The sequence below is a fragment of the Protopterus annectens genome, chromosome 7.part0 (assembly GCF_019279795.1).
Source record: "Protopterus annectens isolate FY-2018-M chromosome 7.part0, PAN1.0, whole genome shotgun sequence".
In the NCBI taxonomy this organism is placed as follows: domain Eukaryota; kingdom Metazoa; phylum Chordata; order Ceratodontiformes; family Protopteridae; genus Protopterus; species Protopterus annectens.
In genome coordinates, this window is record NC_056739.1 from 884,452,047 (window position 1) to 884,468,271 (window position 16,225).

Here is a 16,225-nt window from a genome sequence, read left to right on the forward strand (position 1 = left end):
AGATGTTTTCCTTGTTTGTAGATAGGTTATTTGTTTTTATTATTAAATAGCCTTGATGCGAATGCAGGGACCGGAGCATCCAGAGGTGCTTACACTGAATGGGTTGCTGGTGAGGATCCAGTCAAGAACTGATCATGTTTTTATTGAACCTTATGAGCGTATTTATGAGTTAGATGACGTCATAAAGATGTATTGTATTAGAAGGGGTGTATGAGTTGCTGATTTGACAAGCTATGTTTAGATCACCAAGCGTTATTATTTCATGGTGTATATTATGAGATACCCAGTAGAGGATATCTTCGGCTGCATTGGTATTATCACTTGGTTGTATATACACTGTTGCAATACATTTGTGTTTATGATTACGGAGTTTTAGCACTGACTTACTTTATAGCATGACAAGGTTAAGCAACACTTCCTTCCCTTACCCAGTCACAATTCCCATGCAAATTAAGACTGTTAAAACTGGGAATACTTTGAGAGCATAGGGTTATGACAAGAGTATTTTGTACAAGTGTTGCAACACCACCTGCCCTTTTACATTTTCTATCCTTTCTAGGTGTATTGTATCGTGGGGTGGAGTAAATTCATTATTTTGTATAAATGGCTTTAATTGTATTTCTGTGTGGATAATTACATCTGAATCCAGTACAAATAGAAAGAAAACAATCTACGAGAGAAGGAAATTCAAGTAACGTAACAGCATGCATCTGGTGAGGAAATGAGTCTATAAACAGAAGGCTTGCAGACTGCAACTTTGTTCACTGCTGTTGTTTACATTCACAGAGTCCGTGTGAAAATAAGGGAGAGAGTTGTTAATAACACAGCAGCACCATAAAGGAAACAGTAGGCTGAAGAATAATGTGGTGTATAAATGAGTGTGAAAAAAGAGTAGGTGCTTTTATGTGCAATAGTATCTACAGATTGTTTAAACCTTTAGGAAATTTACAGTGAGCTTCAATTTGTGGAGAAAAAATATGCCTTTGCAGTTACAGTATCCAGATTAACCAACTCCATCTTGTACACCATTTGCTTGCTTTTATTATATCTTTATTTCTTTTATCATTTATCTTTATTATTTTTCTAGTATTTAAGCATAGACTTTCAGTTACTATTTTCTCTCACTAGAACTTCAAATTAAGACACTGGCTTCATAAAGCCAGAAGATGAAAGTGTTTTTTGATTGCTAACAAAAAAGGGAAACAAAACATTCACAAACTATATCATATCTCTGGAATCTCTGTTGACACCAAAGATAAAAACTGAGCTGTATACATTTCTGCTGTGAAAACTCCTAAACATCAGTGTTTATAACTGCAAAAACTATTTTTTTTATTTTTATTACTGCCTTGTTTTGTGCCAAGTAGTAATGTACAATATATATTCAATATTTTCAAATACTTAGTTTATGAAATGATATGGTTGAACAACACTGCCCTCCATTACCCAGTGGCAATTTCCATGCAAATTAAGATGTTTTCACCACACAAATTACTATCTATTACAATCTTGTAAAAACAGACAATTAGCAGGACATGACATATCCTACTTCCGCATTACCGCTTTGATAGAATATATAACAATTCTAAGCAATTCACTAATCAGAATATCTCTGAAGAGCTGAGGATGCCCTTGTAATTTGAGAAAAAGCACTCATCATGTGCCTAATTGGCAGTACAATCTCTAACAGAATAAATATTTTCATGGACCAAGAAAAAGCAAACAAATCTGTAGACATAATTTTGACAAAAGGTACCGAATTACTTTTACAAACTGTTCTTAATGCAGTTATTTGCCTGGTACTTGTGTAGTGCCTTGAAATAAAGACTCCTTTTGAGGTGTGTTAACTGGTACTAATGAACTCAAGAAACCACTCATTGGCAGCAAACTATAGCTGTTCAAACAGAGGATGGAATGAGCTTATGCTCGAGGGGCACACCCCAAAGCAAATACTAAGGATGCACTTTTCATAGGCCCCCTCATCATCCACCAAAGAAGACCGCTATAAATTCAAGTTTCATCTAATAAAAGGACAGGATGCAAAATATATTGAGATTCTGACTCAATCTTAAGGGCAAGCATACTGGCATTTAGTGCAGAGAATTAAGTAATTACCTTGTTAACTAGTAACTTCCTATGGTACAAGGTTTGATTCCCTCAGCCTTCATTTAACTACTGGGTGACCTTGAGCAAGCCACTTAACCAAAGAGTGCTTTGGGGTAATCAGAAATTTGGGCTATGCTCCTCATTGGTCTACTGGAATGAATGCCTACTTATCATCTATGAACGTAAGCAGAAGGTTATGGCCAACATCTTGCTCTTTGCTTAATCTTCTAACAATGCTCCAGCACAGGCTTTCGGAAATGCATGACATCCTCTGTTAATCCATATGCTGGACACGATCAACTGCCTCAGTCCTTCAAGTACCAAGTTAGGTGATGAGCTTCACTTTCATGCATCTTCACGTAGCTAGGCCGAACAACTGGTAATTAAAGCAATACTTCGTATAAACTCATATCACCCATAGCAGAGCTGATGTTAACACAAGTTTCAGTTCTAAATTATGCAGTCACAAGAATACTTCTACAACCTTAATTGTGCCAGGCATCAAATCAGAGAACTTTTTCAGCTATGAAAGGTGAGGATCAAGATCTGAATTGCACAAGTGGAAGAAAATGATATGGGGAGATTAGAGGGTAAACACACTCTCAAAGAGTGGCATGTGGTGTTAAAAAAAAAACACCCAGAGATGCACTCACATCACTAATACAGGAGAAAAAAAAACTCAGTAGGACAGATGTTGTTCTGTAAAGTCACCGAGTTACTGATCAGGCTTCTCTAATGTCTGAGCTGGCTCACTGCAGTGTGTGCGTGTGTACGTAAACATATACACACACACACACACACACACACACACACACACACACACACACACACACACACACACACACACACACACACACACGTGTCTGTGTGTGTGTGTGTGTGTGTGCAAAACGGATCTACTTTGAAAGGTCGAACCTCATATAATCGAAATCAATTTTCACGAGACGCAAATCGCGAAAGCTTAAATACCCAAACGGTGAATTTTTCCCAGGGTATGTAAACACTTGCTCAACATGCCCTTTTCTCCACTGTAGTGCGATCCCAGCATTGGTGTATATAGTTAGGGGGAGTGGGGGGGGGGCATAGCCCCTCCCACCTAGGTGAGTTTTACTTTGGCGTGTGTTTCATTTAAGTTTGGGCAAGTGTTTACTTATCCTGGGAAAAATTCACCGTTCAGGTATTTAAACTTTCTCTATTTTCATTTTGCAAAAATGGATTTTGATTATATGAGGTTCGACCTTTCAAAGTAGATCCATAAAAACACAGTACATGTATGTACATGCACATGTGCACACACACACACACACACACACAAACACATGGACATCTACTTATTGTCATGTCCGTGTGCTTGACCTGATCAAATGCTTCTCAAGAGCATGCATGCATGCACTACACATTATGGCAAAAAAATCCCTGAAACTCCCACCTACTGTTGATAAAATATTTTCCTGAGGGTGTGCTAAAACATGTTTCTCTAACACAATGAATAAAACCCAATCACTTTGTAACATGTCACAAAATTTATCTTATTAGATGTTATTTCAGCTCATTCATAATTTAGTGGCTTTGGAACTTCCTTACTTGTCGAAATGATTCCTCCTCTTCATCTTCCAGAACAGTGTTCGCATCAAAATCTATGATGCGGTCATACATCTGGATATTATATTCTTCCCAGGTTATCACACCATCACTGTCAACATCATAATCTGGAAACTGTTGTCTGGTGTCCTCAACTGCGTAATGTCGAAATGACTGCTGAATCCATTCAGTAAGCTCCTCTAAAACAAACAAAAAAAAATTCAAAGCATACCACAAAAGGGCTGTTACATGACAATGACATATTTTAGGTCAGCATTCAAACAATACTGACCCAAACTACCCCTTCGCAATGGTTATAAAATGATTTTGGTTATAGATTACCTCCTCCCAGTAACTTCTCAACTTTGTGAAACTTTCAACCCCCAAGGACAGCAAGTCAAACTGGAACTAGGAGCAAGTAAATAACCCAATAAAGAAAACAAATGCATATGCATAACAAGAAAAAAAACAGCTTTGTTGGAGTCGAAAAACTGAAAAGTCTATTCTAATGTCACAGCACACATCTAATATGTTATTTTTTACATGTCATTTGTTCAAAAGCAGTTTGCAGCTTCCATATGAAGAATGTCATTAGTATGAATGGTGCACTAACAGTTTTGTTTGTGAATACTATGCTGAATAAAAAGCCATTTTGTTTATTGTGCTACAGTACTTACAGAAGTTGCTAACTTTAGATTCAAAGTAAGGTTTTGATTACATGTTCTATATGGATACATAAAGGTGAAGGGTGTCTCTCTCAAAAATATCGCTGAAACTTATGTGTATTGGTGTGATATGTATATTTCTGAACAATTTTACATACAGAACCAGTTTCTCAACTTTTGGATTTTCAAACGTTTGGATTCAGACCTTATCCTTCTGAAATATTTGATTTAAAAAAACGACATCAAAGAACCCCCTGCACCATCACATAAGGAATGCTGGTAAATAACCATTCAGGTTTCAGTTTGTTGCACTATATTAGCAGAACAGCACAAACACTGCCATCAACACATAGGTAGGAGAAAAACAGAAACTACCAGATTCCCAGCGTAATGCTAGCTGTCAACTGCCCATTTACAAACAACTGTAATCTTTCCCCCTTATAAGTTTAAGAAAAAATAATATTTATCAACTCTGGCTCCTGACTGCAGATGACTTTTTGATACAGGCTAGTAAATTCTTGTGATGAGTTCTTAAGTTTAAATGAATTTCATGACTTGTCAACGTTTGTTACTTCAGACAGCACAAAATGTCAAGCTAAAATGTTAAAAGCATACATTAAGACAAATCTAATAAAAGAGGTTCCTTATTTGTTCATCATCATCATCATCTTCTTTTGGCTGTTCCGTCGCCACAGCGGGTCATCTGTTTCCATTTCTTCCTGTCCTCTGCATCTTGCTCTGTCACACCATCCACCTGCATGTCCTCTCTCACCACATCCATAAACCTTATCTTAGGCCTTTCTCTTTTCCTGCTACCTGGTAGCTTCATCCTTAGCATCTTTTTCCCAATATACTCAGCATCCTTCCACAGCACAAGTCCAAACCAACGTAATCTTGCCTCTCTGGCTTTGTCTCCAAACTTTCCAACCTGGGTTACTTATTCCTAATCCTGTCTACCCTCATCACACCCAGTGCAAATCTTAACATATTTACCTCTGCCACATCCAGCTCTAACTCCTGCCTTTTTGTCAATGCCACTGTCTCCAACCCATATAACATAGCTGGTCTCACTACCCTCTTTGTAGAGTAGACCTTCCCTTTCACTCTTACTGGTACTCGTCTGTCACAAATCACTCCTGACACTCTTCTCTACCCAATCCATCCTGCCTGTACTCTCTTCTTCACCTCTCTTCCACACTCACCATTACTCTGAACTACTGATCCTAAGTATTTAAACTAATCCACCTTCGCCACCTCTACTCCTTGCGTCCTCACCATTCCTCTATCCTCCCTCTCATTCACACACACATTTTAAATTGGCCCTAGGCATGAGTGCGTACGTGTGTGTGCCTTCTTTAGAAGGTTGGCTGCCGGGCTGGCAACTCTACACTGTAAAACTCCACTGCCAATCATGAGCAGACAGGTGATCCGCTGTGACGACCCCTAACTGGGAAAAGTCAAAAGAAGAAGAAGAATGTTTAAGCAAACCCAGGGGACAATCTACTTTCCTATATTTAATAAAGACCATCTTGTGACCAAAAATGCTTTACAGTTTTCTTACTAACGTGTATGCAACTAGTACTCAAAGTTAAGTTATGCTTAATCAAATATTTCTTCATACAAGTGTAACCATATAATTGTAGTATATATTGTACCTTAATTAACAGCAGGCTCTTCTTAATACCTCCCTTCCCATCAAATTATTTTCCTCCCATATTTCTTGACATGTCACAGATATCTCCTTTTCTATTAATTTTAATGTAGACGGCAAGAATTTGAACATCTGACAATGCCCGTTCATGGATTAAGATGAGTTCCTCTCCTAGACACAGGGAAAAGATGGAAATAATATCAAAATCCTTTGAACAGTTTTATATATTGGCCAGAAATTATTCCCAAAATTAACTTTTGGCCAAAGTTTTGTCCTAAGGGTGATCAATAGGCATGTCTCCCAGGTTAATATCTACCCTCCACATGACAGTTACAATCTTTTCTATTTTTGTTTCTACATGTTTCTTGCGCATCTTTCAATTGCTTGCTTTTGGAGAACATCATTCCTTGATAGAAGAGTCAACTGTTTGCACTTATTTTAAATGTCATTTTTGTATTCTTAATGCCGTATAATAAAGATTTTTTTAACATTCATTACTATATTTTTCTCTCTAGTAAAATACTCCAAAGGGCAACTTCCTTGTTCAATGTACTTTAATTAGTTGCCAACATTAAGATATCATTGGCAAATCCCAAAACTGGACAAGACTTACTTTTTATTTTTGGTGCATCTTACCTACTTTATCCAAGACACTGAAAAAAACAATTTGCTTTTAACTAAAAGATAAGGGGATAATACACATTCTCGTATTAACACTTCTTTAGTTAAATTCCTTTATCAGATGACCTTCTAAAGAGGATTTTCACCCTGCCCCAGGATGTGGTACATGTTTCAATAATTAACAATTAAAATGGATTATATCAGACTTCTTCACAGTCCACCAAAGTTTCCACCTGCTAACCAAAGCCTCAAAGTCTATAAGCACACCACAGACTCCTTTGATCCTGCAAGTAACATATTCTTCTACACTATGATCAAATATAAGGCAGGTTTTTCATGGTTAATCTCTTTGATCCGTGGCATAATGATGCTTTTGTATTACATCCCCTCTCATCAACCTTTTCAATTTGTCTAATATTAAACTATGGAAAACGTGAAACAATTATCAAGTAATGTAATGGTGTGGTACATCTTAGGGTTTCTTTACATATCCTTTTTTTTTTTTAATGGGCTCTGTGATTCTTTGTTTCGAGTACTTAGGGAACTTCAAGTTACCATAACAACAGATGTTCAAACAGATAACTGTTGCAGTAATTCTAATTTAAAGGGCATATCCAAACAAGGATATAATTTGTCCAACCAGTCTGCAATAATTTAGGTGCATCTTTCTCTCATCCTTTATATATTACCTTAGATCTATGTACAAGAATACATGCTGGCACTGAAGGGACATATGGGAATGAAACCCTCAGAGCTTTCTTGCTTCAGAAAAAGACTGAAGCCAATGTTCTAAGAGGATCATCTCAGATAAAAGCAAAATAAGGAGGGGATATATAGGAAAGGGAATTCCACCCTGGACTAGAATAAATGAGAATGGTGGGAGGATGTATACACTGCAACAGTAAGCTATTCAAACAACTTCTGTTACAGTAAGCGTAGATCAGTGTGCATGTGATATATCTTTAAGAAGCTTTCCAGTGAGTCAGCACATGCATGTAAGTACTGAGCACGTGCAAGCAACAGTGCCATTTTGTGTGAGCAGCTAGAGTGTAAGCATGCAAGTATGCAGTCAGTTTAAGTTTAATGTTCCTGCCATCCATCCAGATGTACTTATATACAATAAACTACTTAAACAAACACCCAAGACTCAATGTCTTCTTAATGTATATAAGAAGAGTGATATGGTGTCAGAATGGGATCCAGAGTCACAGCCATGAGGCAACCGGTTAAAGTTGGAGGAATATACAGGAGTGGATCATCCCTACTGCTCAAACAACTCACAAAGCAGGTCAGAAACATATTCCAGGTACTAAAACTTGCTTAAACGATTTCTTTTGCTACAAATATAAAAGAAAGCACTCACAATGCTCAAGATGAATTTCTTATTAAACAAAATGTCCAAAACTGTGACATATTAATAAAAATATCTGAAATAATTATGAAAACATTTGTAACAATATCCAAATTGCATAAAATGTACAAAAAAAGGAAAACTACCATATTTTTCACTATGTGCTACTTTTTCATATTAACTAAAGCTATTCAAAATATCCAAAGTGTTTACAGGTATGTGCATTATCACAGTGCAGTACTTCACAAAGTAAAGTTGTTTCAAAGCATATTTTGCAAAGTAAAGTTATTTCAAGGCATATTTCGCAGAGTACAGTATTTCAAAAAGTTTATTGTGCATTTGAATATTACTGCAAGTACCTAGTGTGTATGTTCATACACAATTACAAGGACCATTTTGCGCTGTGTTATACTATAATCTCTGGGCATGGCAGAAGGATTTCGCAGACCTGCACTGTTTGCGTTTGATAATAATATTGCAGAAAGTTAGAGAATGTTTGAGCAGGAATAGCATACAGGCTGCTTTTTATGACAAAGATGCACTTACAAAGGCTTTTATTCTGCTTAATTTAGCTGGTTCAGAGGCCACTGGAAAATGGTATAATTTGTGTATGTACCTACTGTGTTTGCAGGGGAGGGGGATGACTGTCATACATTGGTACCGGATGAAACAAGGGAAGACCCAGAGTGCTTAAAACGTAAATTTAGAGAAATGTGTAACCCCCAAACTAATATTACAATGGAAAGGCATTTATTTTACACAAGGGATCAAAAACCTGGTGAAGCTTTTGCAGCATATATAACCGACTTAAGAAATAAGGCTAAAACGTGCAGATTTGGTGATTTCAGAGATGAGTTGATAAAAGACAGGCTTGTGTGTGGTATTAATAATAGACACAGTGAGAGATTGTGCTTCAAGACAGTGATTTAACATTGAATAAGGACATTGAGATTTGTCAGATATACGATTTTACAGAAAAGCACACAAGTATGCTTACAAATGAGAATAGCTGTGGAAGGCACAGTGACAAAGCTCATATTGATCGTATGCAGCACGTGGTTAAAAGAAATGGGTCCAAGCACATGGCAGCTACTGCAGGTCCTGTAACAGTCCATGGGAAACCCCAAGTCTTTCCAGTAAATTCCAGAGCATGCTCAGTGATGCATAATGGTAAGTAAACAAAGGTAAAACATGTGCCCCCACCCAGCTTTATAATCAACTGTCATAATTGCAGTGGTCATCAAGAACCCAAAAGAGAAAAGTGCTTAGCTTTTGGTCAGCAGTGTCATTCTTGCAATAAATGGAATAATTTCAAAAGGTTTTGCAAATCAAATGTGGCACATTCTTTTATTAAAAGAGGGCATTCCAAGAGTCAAGTTGTTCAATTAGAAAGCTGCAACCCTACTTTTTATGTTGATGGTGTGTCTGTGCTTGGTGAAACAGTCAATACAGTAGATTTGTGGGCAAAGAATGAGATCTTTTGTACCTTTTGCATTAATGGGATCCTGTACAGCTCAAAGTAGATACTGGATCATAGATACTGGATCAAAGTGCAACGTTACGTCAGTAGAAACATTTGCTAGAGTAAAAGCTGCAGAATAACTTGATTTGACAAGGTGTGTGAAGCTTGTTGCTTATGGTGATGAAGAGATTCAAACCAAAGGCTCAGTAGTGCTTTCATGTTATTCTGCTGGGAACAGCTATGACTTGACATTTTTTGTAGTCAAGAGACACGTGCAGTCATTATTAGGCCTAAGAGACAGTGTGAAAATGGGACTGCTTTCACTTACTAAAGAAGTTCACCATGTAAGCCTGCATGACATGCTCAAATTTCGCCCAAACTATTTTTTCAGAGTATGCTGATATTTTTGCAGACAAACTAGGCAAACTTCCAGTTATGTACTCCATGAAGTTAGACCCAGAGGTCAGCTCAGTTCTCAGAACAGCACAGAAAGTTCCAGTAGCTATGCAGAGCAGTGTCAAAGCCGAGCTCGACAAAATGGTGCAGCTAGGAGTAATTTGTCCAGTAGAAAAACATACTGGATGGGTAACTTCCGTAGTGGCAACTCATAAGAAAAGCTCAGATGATATCAGAATAGGTATTGATCTAAGAGATCTGAACAAAGCATTAACAAGACTTCATCATCCGATGTGCACAGTCAAAGAGGTTGCTGCCCTCATGCGAAATGCCAGTTTTTCTGTCTTAGATGCAAAGAGTTTATTTTGGCAAATTTTGCATGACCGAAAATCTTTACTGTTAATCACCTTCAGTAAGCCATTTGGAAGATACAGACTTCTGAGAATACCATTTGGAATAAATTCTGCCAGTGAAGTCTTTCAGCGTGCAATGGAGCAAATTTTATTCTGGCTATCCCTGTAATATTATAGTAGATGATATTCTAGTAGGAGGCAATGGTGAAGTCAAATGACAGAAACCTCAAGAAAGTTCTGGAAAGAGCACATGAAGTGAATCTTAACCCGAGCCAGTTCTGTCAGGGTATAAATGTTTTTACTGTAACAGACATTCTAACAAAAAATCAGGTGGAGGTGTTATGATAAGGATTAAAGACAGCTATGAGATCTGTGATTATTACATGTTCAATGATGATACCAACACTACAGACTGTGTAACTGTGACAATAAAGACAACCCTGGAATATATAACAATTGTTGGAGTGTATAGACCACCAAATTGAAATGCAGATAAACCTAGAGGAATTCATACATTTCTTGCATGAAACACAGGAGGGAAGAATAATATTAGCTGGGGATTAGAATAATATTGATTCAACAATGTTAGTAAGTAAATTATTCACAGCGTGTATTCAGGAGCAACAATTACTTCATATTGTTAAAAAAAACCTACCAGGGGACGGAACATAATATACATTGTTTGGGTTCCCAAAGAAATTACTGTAACTTCAAGTCAAGTTTTACCACCATTGATGTGCAGTGATCATGGGGTTATAAAGGTTAATTTGTTGCTAGATAATTCTGTCAAACTGAAATCTAAGCCAATGCACAGAAGGTTAATTACAGATTATATAGAAGCAAAACAGTCACTGTGTAAAACTAACTGGAGTGAGGTACTCAATGGAAAAACTGCAGATGGAATCTGGAAAGTTTTGAAAGAAATTGTTGGAGTGCAAAAATCAAAAAAAAAATGTTTAACATCAGGATCTAGGCATACAACATCAGGGGGATATATTTCCATAAGAACAAAATATCTGATTAAGGTGAGAGACAAAATATATAAGAAATGGAAGAGGGAGGTCGAAATACAACTTTGAAAACTGAAATAAACAAGCTGGACAATCAGATTAAGCACAGTGTGAGACAAGATCAAGAAAAAATTGAAGAAAATTTATATAAAGATATTGAGCATAACACGAAAACTTCTTATAGATACATAAGATGTGGAAAGAGTAAAAACACACACATTGATAAACTGCATGCAGATTCTAAAATTTATTCTCAGACACAACAGATTGTAGAAATATTTACAAATTCTTATGCAAAACAGTTTGGCTCCACAAAAGGGGTGATACGTTGTCCGACTGACATCCAGTTAACTCCAGATACTGGAATCAAATTAGATTATATTGAAAAAAAACTGTGCAAATTGGATCCAAACAAAGCACAGGGAGGAGACAGAATTAGTAACGATGACCTGAGAACACTTCAGCAAGAACTTACAATACCATTAAATCTATTATTCACTATGTCAGATAAATAGTAGGAGATTCCACAAGATTGGAAACATGCGCCTGCCTGTCATATAGACCCTTAAGTCTACTTTCATGTTGTGGAAAAATAATGGAGCAGGTAATATTGGATAAGTTATTGTCAGAAATGGATAGGTTGGGACTTGAAACATAAATCAGCATGCATATGTTGAAAACAGATCTAGTACCACCTATAACATGATGTTCCATAACGATAGAAGAACAGCTATGAATGAAAAATTGTGATGTAATTTATAAACATTTAACTTTAGCATCTGACAGGGTCATACACAAAACACTGATCAATAAATTAGTACAACTAGGTATTGATGTACTGTTGATAAGATGGATATGGCAAGTATCACACAGCAACTGGACAGGTGAAATCCTTGGCTACAGTCAGGGTGTCCCACAGGACTCTGTCCTAGACCCTTACTTGCTTAGATTGTATCTTTCAGACCTAACTTTTTCATCTGAGGTGTTCTACAGTCTATATGCAGATGACCTGAAATTGGGTAAACTGATTACGTGTTACAAAAGGCATGTCTGCAAAACAACTTGACTCAATTGACCATTTGGGCACAGGAGAATAATATGCTGATAAATTCATCAAAAACTAAGCATATGAGATTTGGGAGACATAAATTGAAAGGTGAATATTTAATACAGCACACAGTGATTGAAACTGTAGACTCATTTAAGGACCTGGGTATATGGGTAGATTCAGGTACGAGTTTTTCTAATCATGTCAACCAATTGGTTAATGATGGTTATAGAACTATAGGTTGTATAAAAAGATTTATAAAGTCTAGGAAATCAAAAATAATGAAGTCATTGTTTGTTAGTTACATTAGACTCAAACTTGAGTATGGAATAACAATATGGAAACCCCATAAGAAAACAAGCATGAGTAAATTGGAAAGAGTACAACAGAAATATACCAAGGGCATCCATGAATGTGAAAATTTAAGTTATTATAAAAGACTAAAATATCTGAACTTGTACAGCATCTCTTACAGATATCTAAGAGGGGATCTTATTCAGGTATACAGGGCATTTAGAGACAGCTACCTCTGGTAATGTTTGGGGTGATCAAAAAGTACTAGAGAATCATCAGATAACCTATGTAGAAGATTCAACAGGAATGAGAAGTGTACTAATTGGTTTTCTGACAGAGTAGCCGATGCATGGAATAGACTACCTAATTACATTAAAGCAAGTACTAGTTTAGATATTTTAAGAACAGCCTGGACACATTATGGGAATAAGTGTTTTGGTACATTGGCAAACTAGAAGGGCATTAATGCCCATGCTTCAAATATTTGTATTTATGTATGAATCCTCAGCAATGCAAATTCAGGCTACGAGAAGTTACTTATATTGGTCACTTGTTTATTAGTTCAGGTTTATGACTAGCTCCTTCTAAGCAAACAGCAAATCTCGAGATGCCAGCTCCAGACAATGTTCAAGCCCTACAACGTTTTCTTGGTATGGTCAACTATCTAGGCAAGTTCATTCCAGATTTAAGCCAACTTTCAGCAGCACTCAGAGAGCTGACATGCAAAGATGTAATTTGGTCATGGTCAGAACACCACCAAAGAGTATTTCATGCCCTGAAACAGACAATTGCTAACCCACCAACTCTCAGCTACTATAATGTTCACAAACCAGTTACTCTTTCCTGTGATGCTTCTAAGTTTGGTCTAGGTGCAGTCATTCTTCAAGAGGGTAGACCAGTAGCCTATGCATAGTGTACTCTTACCCAGACCAAGATGCAGTATGTCCAGATTGAGAAGGAGCTTTGGGCAATTGTGTTTGCATGTTTGAAGTTCCATGATTATATTTATGGCTGACCTATCCAGATCAAAACTGGCCACCAACCTCTAGTTACTATTTTGAGAAAGCCTATGCATACAGCTCCAGCTAGACTGCAACTCATGATGCCCAAATTGCAAAAGTACAATTTCAGTCTTGTTTACACAAAAGGCAAACTTCTTTATTTTGCTGATACTTTATCCAGATCACCCAGAAAAAAATACAGAACAGCATAACAATGAGTAACTTGATGTTGAGGTCATGGAAGTGAGAAATGTTTCTTCCACACATCTTGATGAACTCAGAACTCACACAGCTTCAGATCCAATTCTCCAGAAGCTCAACCTCTTTATCAGTCCAGGATGTCCTTCAACGCAATCTTGTTTACCAGTAGAAGTGCAACCTTACTTTCCATACAGAGATGAGATTTTGTCATCTAATGGTATCATCATGTAAGGTCCTAAAGTAATTGTTACCAAGTCTTTGCAACAAGAGTACACTCAGATCTTGCATTGTGGCCACCCAGGAACTGATTCTACCAAAAGAAGGGCAAGAGGTCTAGTATTTTGGCTTTCTATGTTAAGAGATATTGAGAAAGTACTTTCATCTTGTTCAGTATGCAATAGTACAAAGTCACATCAACAAACAGAACCACTTCAATTAAGCCAGATTCCTGAACTACCTTGGTTGACAGTAGCCACAGATATCTTAGAGTGGAATGGACAACATTACTTGGTGTTAGCAGACTCTTATTCAAACTGGTTCGAAATTGACCTACTTCCCAACCTCACTTCCAGTACTGTCATTACTAAATTGAAGTGACTTTTTTTTTGTCCACGGTAGTCCACAGAGTTATTTCTGACAATGGTGCACAGTTTACTAGTCAGCAGTTCAAGAGATTTGCAGCAGAGTGGGACCTTGTACATATTATGAGTAGTCCTGAATACCCTCAGTCAAACAGCTTGGCTAAACGTGCAGTTCAAAGTGCAAAACAGCTGTTTAAGAAAAACATCGGTATTGTCATGTCAAGATTTCTCTACTTGTTAAATCTCAGAAACATTCCTCACGCTAAACATCCTGGTTCACCTGCCCAGAGACTTATGTCAAGACAAACCAGAACCACACTACTGATTAGCAGTAATTTACTGGTTACATGTGCTAAGAACAACAAAGCAGTAAAAGCCCAACTGTTGAAAAAGCATTTGTCCCAAAAGTCTTACTATGATAAAAGCAGCAAACCACTCCAATCATTACAAAAAGGGGAGATAGTGAATATGCAGACATTAAAAGGTCTTGATTGCATCGGATTTGTGAAATGTTTGTGTCAAGAGTTGCGATCATACACTGTGGAATCACAAGGAGTGGAATTCAGATGAAATTGGAAGAATTTGTTACCAGAGTCTGAACCAGTGTTACAGCATCTTGTCTGTGACAAAGACTCTAGTTCTCAGAGTGACTTGTCCGATGTTCCTATTCCTGAGGACATTCCATCAGCAATCCCATTCCTGAGAAAATCCCTGGGACTCCAAAGCAGAACATTCCCCAGTGACTGTCCCTACTGCTAAACCCAGTCCTAATGATTATGTCACAAGATCAGGTCGCATCCCGAAACCTAATTCCAGATATAAGGCAACCTGGACATGACTGTTGTTTTTCCTTTATTAGTGTTTGTATAATCACATCCATATTCCAATGTCACTGTTTATAGGTTCATATTTTATTAGTAGGCTAACTGCCCTTGTGGGCCATGTTTAAGCCTAGCCAATTACCCCAAGTGAGAATCAAACCCTGCACCTTGTGTCTGTAAGGTAAACACCTTAACCATTATGCCAACCTCCCCCCTTAAAATTGAAAAATCTAGCAAAGCTAGACTTCTAACTACGTGACACCTTAAACCTCTTGAATCAGAGGCCTCAAGGGATATATGCAAATCAGCCGGTAAGGATAGCAGGTGTTTCAGCTAAATGGCAATTCTGAATGTCCATGACTTTTTCTTTTACTTTCATTTTTAAGTCTATTTATGGACAATTTCAGGCCATTAAAGCCAAACCCCTGTAGCTGTGGACATGCATGTTTCTGCCTTCTTATGACATCATCAGCACAGCATACAGAGACTGCTCAGTAAAGAGGGAGGATGTAGATCAATGTGTGTGTGTGATATACCTTTAAGAAGATTTACAGTGAGTCAGTACATACATGTAAGTACAGAGCACTTGCAAACAACAGTGCCACTCTGAGTGAGCAGCCGGAGTGTGAGCATGCCAGTATGTAGTCCGTCAGATAGTTTAAGTTTAATGTTCCTGCCATCCCTCCTGATGTATTTGTATACAATAAACTACTTGAACGAACACCCAAGACTCAACGTCTTCTTAATGCACATGTTCTAGCTCTAAAAAAAACATATATTCTGAGATGTTTGGTAAAGATGCGTATGGAAGATCAGGTAGCTGCACCTAAAACAGATCTAGAAAAAAGACCCTTGAAAAAAGCACCAGAAGCATCTGCAGTGTGTTTTAATGTGACTGAGAATTTACTTGTCATAGAATGAATAATAAAAAGAAAGAAATGGCAATGGAAATCCACCTAGAAGTGGGCTGTTTACAGACAAGAAGACCCTTTTTTCCTCTTCAAAATAAATGAAGGATTGGTCAGAATTTTAATAGATTTAGTCTGTGGACATCCAGTAAATGAGAAACCCTTTTCTGCCTTA

The 16,225-nt window shown here is 37.4% G+C and overlaps 1 protein-coding gene across 2 annotated transcripts in view; it reads right to left on the minus strand.

Moving 5' to 3' along the window:
* Nucleotides 1-16,225, minus strand: part of RCN2 (reticulocalbin 2) — a 436,021-nt gene that overhangs the window by 245,769 nt on the left and 174,027 nt on the right. For both annotated transcript variants that reach the window (XM_044077463.1, XM_044077464.1), the window contains exon 5: nt 3,691-3,887. In XM_044077463.1, the coding sequence (XP_043933398.1) occupies nt 3,691-3,887 (197 nt within the window). The remainder of the gene's footprint in view (nt 1-3,690; nt 3,888-16,225) is intronic.